The sequence below is a fragment of the Papilio polytes genome, unplaced genomic scaffold (genome assembly GCF_000836215.1).
Source record: "Papilio polytes unplaced genomic scaffold, Ppol_1.0 DF823399.1, whole genome shotgun sequence".
Lineage (NCBI taxonomy): Eukaryota > Metazoa > Arthropoda > Insecta > Lepidoptera > Papilionidae > Papilio > Papilio polytes.
Genome location: NW_013525805.1, coordinates 2,847,558 through 2,860,104, shown reverse-complemented (window position 1 = coordinate 2,860,104; position 12,547 = coordinate 2,847,558). Strand labels below are relative to the sequence as shown.

Genomic DNA, 12,547 nt, shown 5'->3' with positions numbered 1-12,547 from the left:
ATAATGCACTGTAGAGTAAATATCTAAATAATAAGCGCCAATAGCCTAATGGTTTGGCCTACGGACTACCGATTAACGGTCGAGGGTTCGAATCCCGCCATTCGACTATTGTCGTGAACCATATCCTAGCACAAGCCTAAAGCTTAGTTGGAATGGTTAAAGGAAATATTAGTAAATTAACAAAAAATTACTAATATTTTTTTAATAAAAAAAAAATTACGTGTTTTTAAAGATGCTTTTGAGATAGACAAACAGAGCTACCTTAATTCGCTAAGCTACCGATTCGATAGGCGCTCATACATCTGTAAAAGCAAAAAAAACCAAGCACGTAATTTGCGGAGTGGAGACATACAGAAAGAGAACATTTCCCTTTCATAAGCATCCCGACCTCCGATAAATTCATTTTCCCCTTTAGGTCCTATCCTTGTATGAAAAGGGTGGAAATGGATAGAGAACTAAGATAAGGCCTTCGACACGCGCAATTATGAGAGAAAGGATTACAATTTCCTTTAGATTTACATAAACTACAAGTTATTATGCATTTACTTTAGAATTAAAAATGTACTGACAACCCATACGACTAGTCTAGACCATCGAGAAGCCCTTGATTGTCATTTTTTTATTTATGAAATCCTAGAAATCTGTTCCCAAGGGCTCTGTAAGACAGAAACTCTTTTAGTGCTGTTTGCAAAGCGTTCTATGCAAAATGAATGTCTCAAATTTGCATATAAATTACTATAATAGAACGTAAGCGAGAGAGCAAACGAACTGCTTTGAATTTTTTTCTCATATTGAAATCAAGATTTCTAAGTAAGAGAATCATTAAAATGTACTGTATATTCTATTAAAATACAATTAGGTTATATTATTTCTAGTTTTTTTTTATTTACAACCTTCTTGTTTAAAATTATTTGCTTTTTCTAGCTATGGAATATAATCAACAATTGTAAGAATTTACCACAAGAATTAAGATATTTTTACATCTTTTGTATGTACAAAGTTTAAAAATAAAGCTTGTTTACAAGCAGGAATTTTTCAGCCTCTTGCAAAGAAAGGAACGCGGTAAAAAATTCGCTCATCCTTTGTTTTCCGTTTAACAAATGTCGCGCCGGACCGTTATCACGAGCGACTCGCCTCCGCGAAATCGTTTTCAATTTGTTTTCACGTTTTTTTCCTCATTCATCCGTTTCTTGAGAATGTTTTGTTCTTATGAAATTTCTTTATCCCTTTTTAAATGTGAAGTTTAATTAAATAATTCTAAATATAGCCTCAGTTTCCTTTTATACGTGCACAAAAGATTAAACACAAATCTTCTATCTACACATATAATAAAATCGGAGTGTCTGTTTGTAATATCAAAAGAAAAAATCCAGATTTCAGGAAGATTTATTTACGTTGCTGATAAATCTCACTAAAAAAAAATTGTCTGTCTGTCTGTCAGCAAGCCACGTTCGTTCCGGGTAATCTTTGAAACGGGTAGACCGATTTTGACTGGACTTTCATTGAAGGGTAGCTGACATAGACGGGTATATTATAGACTACTTTGATATCTTTATATTGCGTGGACGAAGTCGCGGGCAACACCTAGTAGGACATAAACCAAAAGCACTTACCATAGATGTAGCTATTAGACAGAGCGTAAAAGAAATAAAAAATGTCATTATTGCCTTTACATGACACTATAGATAGGTATTCGTTTTTTAAACTTGCCTTCCTATTTGTATGATAAAGTAATAATAAAAGATTCAGCTCAAAGAATATGTCAGGATGGAAGACCAAAGATATACGTCACGACAGTTTGAATCCCGGCTCTCATGGCTCACTCCAATTTACTGCGGAGTGTAAGTAATGTGGGGTACGAACTTAGTTTTATCACCTCTTCGAATTGTTGGTCTTTGATACTGGCGATTCGTATTCTAACTGCTGACTTCCAATTTTAAAACGCAAGTATTGTTGTCCTTTTTATTATCCTTAATAAAAAGAGAGACAGATTAAATATCTTATAAAAAGGAATTAATTTGTAATCAATTATAAGGTCTTGTCTAAAAATTTGCTGGTCTATATTTTTGAAAATAAAAAAGCAAATGTTTTTCGTCGACTATTAAAGTTATTTTATTTATCAAATCTGTTCTTACTCGTAGGTATTAGTAACAAAATCAGTTGTTGAAAATAAGCTTATAAAGAATTAGAGAGGTATTTTTTTGTCTACAAATGGCTTCATTAAGTCTGCAATGGATCTGCAGATAAAAGCTGAAAACATGTTCGTGTCCTCAGATAGTCCCTGGAAAGTTACCAGTATACGTTACATCGTAGGGTTGCCACACTTTATAATTAATATCACACATTATTACTACACTTATCGAATAAACTTGATATAATACAAAGTATGGAACCCTAACGTAAATGCGTTACTGTCAAACTGTTAGTAAATTATGCTTCAAAAATGTAAAATAATATATTTTTTTAATTGGTCCAAAATGTGGTTAAACATACATACAATGCTGAAGTTTTCCCAGGAATTTAAGGTAGTTTCGGAGAAAGTTACACGGATATATGTAGTAATAGTAAAGTCCTGATGTATTATATTATATAAAATTACTAATACGTTAATGTGATTAAATTTTTTGTTAAATTTATTTTTCAAATTATATAATTGAATAATATTGTAAGTTGTGACAACCCTACGCCTGGACGTTGTGTAGCAAAAACTGAACGTAGTTTTATTGTGCGAGCAGTCTACAGCAGTGAGTGTCGCGCTGGGACATTTTCATTGCACTTGAGCTGTCTATTTGTATTGAAGCTCCTTTTTTCAAGTAACTATGCCTGAAAACATCGATTGAGATTCTTTCATTACGTAAAATACTTAGTAGCTTTCGCCCGGGACTCCGTCCGCGAGGAATAAAAAAATCAAAAGTGAGTAGCCTATGTGTTCTTCCAGGCTATTCTCTACATCTATACCAAATTTCACCGAAATTCGTTCAGCCGTTTAGGCTACAAACTCTAACAAACATCCATCCATCCATCTAAAATTTCGCATTTATAATATTAGTATGAAGTATGATTATTTAAATATGAACAGACAATCTTAATCACAAATTAGAACGCGCACACTTAAATTTACTTTTACTTTGATTAAAATAACGCACACATTTTTAATCGCACTTTGATTCCTATGGGCTTATATAAATGCGCACACTACTCGATTTTTAGTTGTGCAACTAAACAGAAACAAAACAATCGACAATCGTCCGACATTTGTACAGTATAGTCAAAGGTGTGCACCCGTTCTAATTATTAATTCAGGCTAAAGCATTTTAATACCCAATTGTTCTCGTGAATAATCATGATGTTAGTCGGCCTAAGAACTTCCATTTACTTTAATAATAGAAGGAAATTAACATAAAAGTAAAAAATTGTGTTAAAACTAAATATTAAATATTCTACTTTGGTTCAGTTTGCCCTCTGGCCTGAAGCGGCTTGTTAATGTTTCGTACCGCACAGCTTTTGACCTTTTAGCAAACGGCTTTGATGCTGTGGCAAATGGTTTTTGCTTTACAAAAGAAATAAAACATGCAAAAGGGTTTTTATCTTAATTATTAGTAAAAATACAAAAGCTCAGTAGTAAGCTGGTTCGCAAGTAGATAGAAGACGAGAGAGCTTTTAATTATGTGCTTTTAAGTTAGAAATATTAAGTATAACTTAGTAGATGACCAGATGAAATTTACATTAAATACAATTTAATTTACTTTACTTTTGAACGTTGATCTATACTTATATTATAAAGAGGAAAGGTTTGTATTTTTGTATGTATTGAAATAACTCAAAAACTACTGGGACGAACTCAAAAATTTTTTCACCATTAAATGCCACGTTATTAGTAGCATAAGCTATGTTTTTATTAATTTCACGCGGGCGAATTTGCGAGCGATAGCTAATTTGTTATAAATCCAAAGTAATGTTTGAATAACTCACTCAAGGGCGGTAACTCAAAGGGGTAGGTAGAGACAGAGTTCCAATTGACAGATCACACGTCTTAATAGCCCTTTACTTTCCTTCCTTCGAACCTAGAACACCGTGGATTTTAGCGACTGTACTTATTCCCTATTATATACTATTTTTTTTCAATTTTAAACCTTAATTATAAAATCATAAAATCGAATTATGTACGAGCGTCACGTATTAAATAATTCACAATTTACTGTCCGTCCGTGGCCCGACCGCACCTATCTGTTACATTAAATGTTCCGGAAAACTGAGATGTGGAAACTTTAAAAATAAAACAAAAAAGCTGTAGTCATCCATTTTAATTTATATTATGAATATAAAAACAAACTAGCTATTACTCGCGATTTCGTCCGCGTGAAATCATAAAAATGTAGCCTATGTTACTCACAGATAAATTACCAACATACCTAAGGGTGAAAGAATTTTTTTAAACGGCACCTCAGTTTCTTAGTTGTTTCAATACATACAAAAATACAAATCTTTCATACTAATATTACAAATGGGAAAGTTTACATAGATGGATGGATGGTTGTTAGAGTTTGTAGCCTAAACTGCTAAACGGATCTCCATAAAATTTGGCATAGATGTAGAGGATAGTCTGAAAGTCAAAAGGTGGCAAACGAGCAAGCGGCCACCTGAATCCGCCAAAATGGCGAAGCGACCACTGCCCATAGACATCCGCAATTGCAAATGCGTTACCTACCCTTATCCGACAGAGGAGGAGATGCACATAAAGAGCATATTTCCCCTTCCTATGTATCTCCTCCTCCGTGAAATCCACTTTCCCTTCCCATCCTCTCCTTATAAGAAAAGGGTGGTAAAGAGAAAGGGACTTAAATTAGGCCTCCGGCACCACACTCATCAGACGTAACACGGAATTGCTTCCATTTCACGCCTGTCTTCTGTGTGGTCGTCGTATTACACCGGGCATACCGGCCCTGCAGTGCTAAGATGTTAAAACGGGCACTACCACTGTTAAAATAGCTAGTAATAGTATAAAGGAATATTAGTTAATTTTTAACAATATCTTAAGATTTAAGTCATATAATTCTAGTAGTTGAGTCAAAAGCGTAGAAAAGTTTATTCTGTAAGCGGAAAGTTCTCGATATCTGAACATGACTTTACACATTTTATCACTTAAAGTTACATGGAGTATGAAAGTTTGCAATAATGTGAAATATTACTTACGTGATATTAACTTTAATATTTTATACCGTTTTAGTAAACGTTTCCACTAAGCATGGATCTATTCAACATTTCATATTTTTGTTTTTTATTGAAACGAGATATGTGAGTCTAATGATGGCATTAAAATTGATTTAGTAATGGCTATACTTTGTACTAAGTACAGAAACCAATATCGATGAAATTTGGCATAAATGTAGCGTATAGTCTGGAAGATCACATAGGCTACTTACTTTTTTTTTTTGATTCGCGCGAATGGAATCGCGGGCGAAAGCTATTAAAATAATACTAAACTTTGCCCGCGACTTTAACGGCGCGAAATTAAGCACAGGTTGTTCTATAACAAAAATCGCGATTAATATAAATAATTTCGTCTATATGAACCATTTATTTTAATACATCATCATTTCTGTGGCTTTATTCTACTTATAGGGGATACTTTGCGCGATTTTAAAAACCTTAGACTTATTTTTACAGTCGCCTGCTTTTCGAAACTCCTACTTTAGTTGTATACGCGATTTCTCAGAGATAATTAGTCGTAAAGACTTTACTAATATAGATAGTTGTTCAGGAAGCACAAGTAATGAACACGTTCTAAGAACATAAGTGCACTTCCGAGATAGTTTTAGCGAAGCGGTCGGATGTTGGCCATTCTGTGCCGGAACCGACTTCACATTGAAACATAATACGTTTTAGGGCATTTATACATAAAAAAAGGTAGATGATAGCGCGTGTCATGAAGATTCTAAACTATGTCAACGTCTTGTGCATAATTAGTTTATTTACATTGCACCGAAATGACTTTACCCCTTTTTTGTTCAAGTTGCAATTATGCTACCTTTTTCAAATTTCTTTACGATGCCAAAAATATGAGTCAAAACCAAATAGCATTTACAACATTTTACATCAGGTATACATGCCAATTATATCCAAATAAACACAATTAATAAAAATATAACTCCATAAAAATTCATTCCGGTAGTCGTTTGACCATTTTTCTAGTATGAATAAATACGGAACGCTTTGGCTGTGTGTTGAAATAGACTTCGATTTTTAAATCAGTTATTTGTCGTGATCGCAGGTGTCACCACTTCCGGCGCGGAGCGAGCTGGAAAACGAAGTCATCGGTGGAAAAACCTTGAATAGAATCCAACGATTTTTTCCAATCCACGTGGAATATCAAAAACGTTGCATTAAATAATTCTCTTACGATACATCTACGCAGTATTGTGTTTACTGATGTTATTTGAAAAACATTCTAATATAATAAACGCGAAAGTTTAAAAGGACGAATTTTTAATGTTTGTAGCCTAAAGTCTCGATTAATTGTAGCATCTCGATTAAATTTATGATAGATGTAATACACATAGTCTGGAAGAATACATAGGGTTACTTTTGTTTTTGTTTTGTTAAACAAGTGAAAATCTGATTAAATGACTTATAATTGTAGATAGGTGTAATTTAATTGGCCGAATTCCGAACCGCATCTCACTTCGTGAGCGCCGCTAACTTCAAAATGTTAATTGAATTTGAAGCGTGGGTTTATTATTTAAAACGCTAGGACAAATATCGTTTCAATATTCGGCCTTAACGCAAGTCAAAGGATTTTTATGAAAAAACAAAACACATAGTACAATACGAAATACGTCTGTTTTTCTATTTGTTTTCGTACAGAGTAAATAATTTTACAAGATAAAGTAATTACATTATGCGGGACGCGGTCGGCGTCACTCCACGTTAACTTAATTTTGTGAACGTTACATTTTCCCAATAGGATTACTGTGTAAGTGCAGATTGCTTGATTATATTTTTTTGTCACAGACTTCGACGTTTCTATTAACTGTATAGTTAACCAGAAATATATGAACCTTCACATTTCGGTAAAATATGTAACTACTAGCTTTCGCCCGCGACTCCGTCCGATTTTACTTTAATATTAGGCTGTTTATATGTTACCTTTGACAAATAATCTTCAAGTTTCACGCTTTACGCTTTAGGCTATATATTTTCACGCCGTTAAACTTAGGGGTAAATATTTTGGATAAAAACCCTAATGTGGGAAAGAGACCATAAATTGTTGCCAATATTAAAGAAGCAAGGTTGCCATGGTTTGACATAATGTTAAGTCACTTTGACATTTGCAATTGATAATTTGAGACATGTGAACAATAAAATGATATTATTATAATTTTATGTGGATGAAGTCGCATGGGAACAGCTAGTTTCAGAATAAATCATTTTAAAAACCATAGATTACGAACTATCAATATTATGAAAAATATTTAGTTTAGCCCTTAAAATACCTGATTCTTAAAATTTCTTTTATAAAAAAGTTTTAGGAAAATAAAATTTATTCTCCGGACACAGCTGGATCGATGCAGTTTATTCTCACGGAATACTTCCATATGTTGCCTAAGATGAATATGCAAGAAAACACGAATGTTTGAAATAAAATAAATTCTCAATTCAAAATCTTGGTCTTTACCATAAATAATCTATCCCTTTACAACAATTAAAGTCTATTTTCTACAAGATTGCTGGTATTAATTTCTTTTTAATTGCGTTAAGATAGAAGTGGATAGCTACAAAGGGTTAGGAATACCGAAGTATGTATCGATTGTATGAAACAGGAAACAAAACACTAACGCAGTTTGATGGTAATAAAATTGAAAGACATGCAACTGCTCTAATAGCAAAGAAGAATGTGAGCGACGTCGAGTGCTGCGGTAAATGACAGAATGTTGAAATTCGAAGCTGATAGCAAAGAACCCTCTAGAGAAATGTAACAATAACTTTAAAAAGACGCTTTCCAAATGTCACACATAGACAATATTTTAACAACAAGATTATGTAGAAACTCTTTCAAGACTAGCCCGCGACCGCGTCCGTGTCGAAATAAAAAAGTGACCTATGTGTTCTTCCACACTATCCTCTACATCTATGCCAAATCGAAATTCGTTTAGCCGTTTAAGATACAAGCTTTAACAATCCATCCATCTAGACTTTCGCATTTATAATATTAGTAAGATGAAATAATTTTCTAATAAAGTTTGTTCAGTTTTGGCAACCTTTAACTTTAAACTATTCACTTTATTTCTTCCACAATTATCTAAGTAGGAGAATTTTGTACATACACTTACGCAATTAAATTTTTTATATGATATGTATACGGAAAAGCATGACAGAAGTTAACAACTTAAGTGACAATTATATTCTTTAAATGTAATGACTGGTTAATTGTTTATTTACTTAGTGAATCTTAATTACTTTTATATGACTACCTACATTTGAGGATGAAGTAAACAATATCGTTGCGGTTGATTCTAATCATTAACTATCTTAATTACTTTATAAGAATAGTATATAAATAAATTCTCAATAGTATTCAATTCTATTTTACTAACGAAACGTTAAATTAATATTGAAAAAAAAAATGAAAATTTTCATCGTATCATTTTTGATAGCAGCTGTAGTGATAGTCGAATGTTCCCATACATTTATGGGCACGAGTGTACAAAAGGAGTTAGTGTACCAACGTACAGTCAAATACAGTTCGAAAATGTTTCAAAAAAGAGTCGAAACTGTGAACATCACAATACCATATAATCAACTGTACGGGCGTTACATTCAGGTGAGTCTAAAGCAAATAAATAGGGGATGTTTTTACTTTAAAGCTACTTTTCCCCCGCGACTCCGTCCGCGTGGGATTAAAAAAAACAAAAGCGAGTAGACTATTTGTTCTTCCAGACTATCCTCTATACCAAATTTCATTGAAATCCCTTCAGCCGTTTAGACTACAAACTCAAACATTCATCTAAACTTTCGCATTTATAAAATTAGTATGAAATATGATGGTTTTAAACGCGAATAGCGTCAGGATAATCTGAGGCGAATTTACTCTTTCTCGTGTCACCTGTATGTTAGAAAGAGACGAGATAAGTGGCTAATCGCGACAAAGAATCCATCTGAAAAGCTGTATCCTTTAAGTTACCAATATCTGTTATAAGTCAGGGGTGGTAAGCATTTAAGCAAAAAGTGCCATTTTTTTAAACGTTTAATGCGGTCTTAGACGTGCCATCGTAGTTTGCAATTATTTTTACACGATTTTTCATAGTGTTTTTACGATTATGGACATACCCAAAACATGTGTGCAATTTATGACACGCGTGCCAGTGCTTGGCTACTCCTGTTATAGTTTGTAGATATTACATCCTTTCTGTTTAACTAGGGAGTGCTGGCTTACGACCTGACTAACTCCGATGCCTCGGCCAACGTTACCGCGGGAGGAATTGGTTCTTCATTTGTTAACCTCCGCATGAAGAGCGATAAAGGAAAAGATCTCAAATATGATGTTTTTATTTATGCCTAAATATTTTTGATGTTAAAAATAAAGAAAATAGTAAAAATAGTTGAAAATAAAGAAGCTATAATAAACGTCAAGCTGTGATTTTGTTTTTTTTTTTTCTTAAAACACAACAAATATAATATAATCACTTTCATAAAAAATAAAGACAACAGATTTCATCAAAAAGGTAACAAAACATTAGTATGCCTTTTCCAACTAGAATTTAAGTAAAAAGAGTTTTGACAGCGGTGGGATTCGAACCCACGCCCTTTCGGACTGGTGCCTAAAACCAGCGCCTTAGACCACTCGGCCACGCTGCCTTTAGAATACGAGCTAAAATATTATATTGCTTACGCACATATATCTATTACTGTAAAATAATACCATGAAAACTGCTTTTGTTAATGTCTAATAGTTCTAAATATTTGTGGTGGCTAAATACACTTAAGTGTGAAAGCCAAGAAGAAAAAAAATGTTTGTGGTTTATATTCAAATCACTTTATAATTTAATAGACTTTCAAAACCTTAATTGAATTGATATTCTAACAATCCGATTGAATATTGCACGTTACACGTATTATTAATAGTAAATTAATTAGTCTTTCAGAAACCGGACGTAAGACACAACAACTCAATAGCAAATTCAGTGATATGAAACAATAAAGCGCTTACAGCGCTACTAAATTTCAGCGATAGTAATAAAGCGAAAGCGCTTCGTGCACACGACATCGTGACGAATGTGCGCGCTTTATGACACGTGAAAATGTTGTGAAGTTTTGCGATCTGCATTTCTCTGCGACGCGACTCGATCATAAATCACTCGACCAACACTTTTTCACACGAAACGATTTGTAAAATAGTTTAGTTACTGTTATGGGATTACTGACCTTTATAAATGGACAGGCTATAAACTATGGTTGTGTCGATTCGATTGTCGTCAACGTCTCTGATGGTTGCCTACGAATACTCAGACTAATGATAGCTATGAGGAACTTTGAAGCGTAGATGTCATTTCTAAGTATTGACCTATCTATTTATAGAGATCAGTGAAGTTTCTACATTAAATAAACTGCACTATTTAACTAGATTACATCGCAACATGTTCAAAAGTTGGCTCCTACTCAGATTTCTTGTAAACTCCACTTGTTATAGATGTTCAGAACATTGCATCTTCGTTAAAATTCCGCCAGGGGGCCGCTAACGAAGGTAACTTTGTTTAGCCGCGGAATGCATTCATTATAAATCGTCCAAGTATATTGGCAGCTCGATAGACTTAGGATCGCAAATTGTATAACTTTAATTGTTTAACATTACGTAAATACAACCTTAAATAATTAGGGAATTATTTCTATCTAATTTTTCCTTTGGAGGGAAGGAAAAACTTTGAAAATGTTACAAAAAAACAAATTTCTCTAAAAAGTAGGAAAGCAATATATACTAATATACAAAGAGGAAAGATTTGTATTTTTGTATATATTGAAATAGCTCAAAAACTACTTGGCCGTTAAAAAGCTACTTTGTCAGTGAGTAATGCAAACTAAATTTATATTATTTTTTTTTAATTTCACGCAGAAGAAGTCGCGAGCAACAGCTAGTGTACATTGGAAGTTACAATCTTTTCTTAATTGTTTTAAATAACACTAAAGTTTTATTTAATTAAAAATAAAATTTACTTCAAAATGTGACAAGTCAGTTTGAACAATTATCCACTTGTGCTAATGGAGGCTTTGACGCGAACTTGTCGACGTTTACAAACAGACAGCCATTCCCGTATTATCTCTGAATTTCAGGCGTCAGCGGTGTTAACTGAAAAGATAACTTGACTATCTTGTTACAACTTAGACGTTGATTTAAAAATGATTATCAAGTTAAGCTTAACTCTTAATGCATAAAATGATTTAAAAAAAAAGGTAGATGTAGGAAATAATCGAATATTTATATTACATAAGTAACAGTTATTATAACCACCGCTTTTTTATCTTACTAATATTATAAATGCGAAAATTTAGATGGATGGATAGATGGATGTTTGTTAGCGTTTGTAGCCTGAACGGCTGAACGGATCTCCATGAAATTTGGCACAGGTTTAGAGCATAGTCTGGAAGAACACATAGGCTACTTTTTATGCCGGGATAAGTTACGGTTCCCGTGGGATTCATTAATTTAGTTTTTTAATGTTTACTCGATCATTCTGCAACGGTTCAACATATCTTATTGAAATTTGGCGCAGATGTAAAACAAAGTCTGGAGTATACATAGGATAAGCTTCATCCCTGAGGTGTCCGGTTTCCGAGGGATACGTAGCTTTTTGTTATTTATATAGTTTGTATGTTTTCTGATACCACGCGGACGAAGTCGCGGACAACAGCTCGTTATGTTATAAAACATCTATATCTACATATGCCAAATTTTACCGAAATACGTTCATCATTTTAGGCTATAAACTCTAACAAAGATCCATCATTCCATCTAAACTTTTGGATCTATAATGTTTTATAAGAAGGTGGCAAATACAGTGTTATAGCAGAGCAAATGTCCATAGACATATGCAATTTCAGATCCAGGAAGAGGATAATTCTTCCTATGCGCTACCTTCTACGTTAAGTTCTTGAAGGGAGAGAGAAGACTAAAAGTTAAGCTTCTGGCACGCTCACTCATAGACGAAACGCAGAATGACTTCTATTTGACGTGGGTCTTCTGTGTCGTCGATATTGCAGCGCGAGCCATCCCAGATATTGCGAGCTCTACCATTGTTCGCCTATTTCCAAGTTTTTGCGTATTCGTGCGTCCTCTTGAAAATATATCGCCTATTCAGTGAATACATTATCCTTGACATCTAGACCGTATTATTATTAATTTATTCACCCCCAGCCCATTTTGTATTTCGCTTGTGATCCTTGTGGTTTTTTTTTCACTCATTATACAGTTTTGAGAATGAATTCTAAATAAAATTGTATTCGTTTTAAATAACAAAACGCTCTTAAATATTAATGCGACACTTTGAAAAATAAT

General features: G+C 33.5%; 1 protein-coding gene and 1 non-coding gene across 2 annotated transcripts; one reads left to right on the top strand and one right to left on the bottom strand.

Moving 5' to 3' along the window:
• The first annotated feature begins 8,623 nt into the window (after positions 1-8,623).
• On the top strand, positions 8,624-9,559 carry LOC106104932. The gene is made up of 2 exons (XM_013285131.1): positions 8,624-8,821; positions 9,419-9,559. Exons 1-2 carry the CDS (start codon positions 8,624-8,626, stop codon positions 9,557-9,559), a joined length of 339 nt encoding a protein of 112 aa, XP_013140585.1.
• A 216-nt stretch (positions 9,560-9,775) lies between these two features.
• Trnal-uag lies at positions 9,776-9,855 on the bottom strand. Its single transcript has one exon. It is a non-coding gene; the product is annotated as a tRNA-Leu (tRNA).
• Between the last annotated feature and the right edge of the window lie 2,692 nt (positions 9,856-12,547).

Coding starts and splice junctions, on each gene's coding strand:
- LOC106104932 (XM_013285131.1), top strand. CDS start 8,624: ATGAAAATTTTCATCGTATCATTTTTGATAGCAGCTGTAGTGATAGTC. Junction 8,822..9,418: donor TGTACGGGCGTTACATTCAG/GTGAGTCTAAAG, acceptor CTGTTTAACTAG/GGAGTGCTGGCTTACGACCT.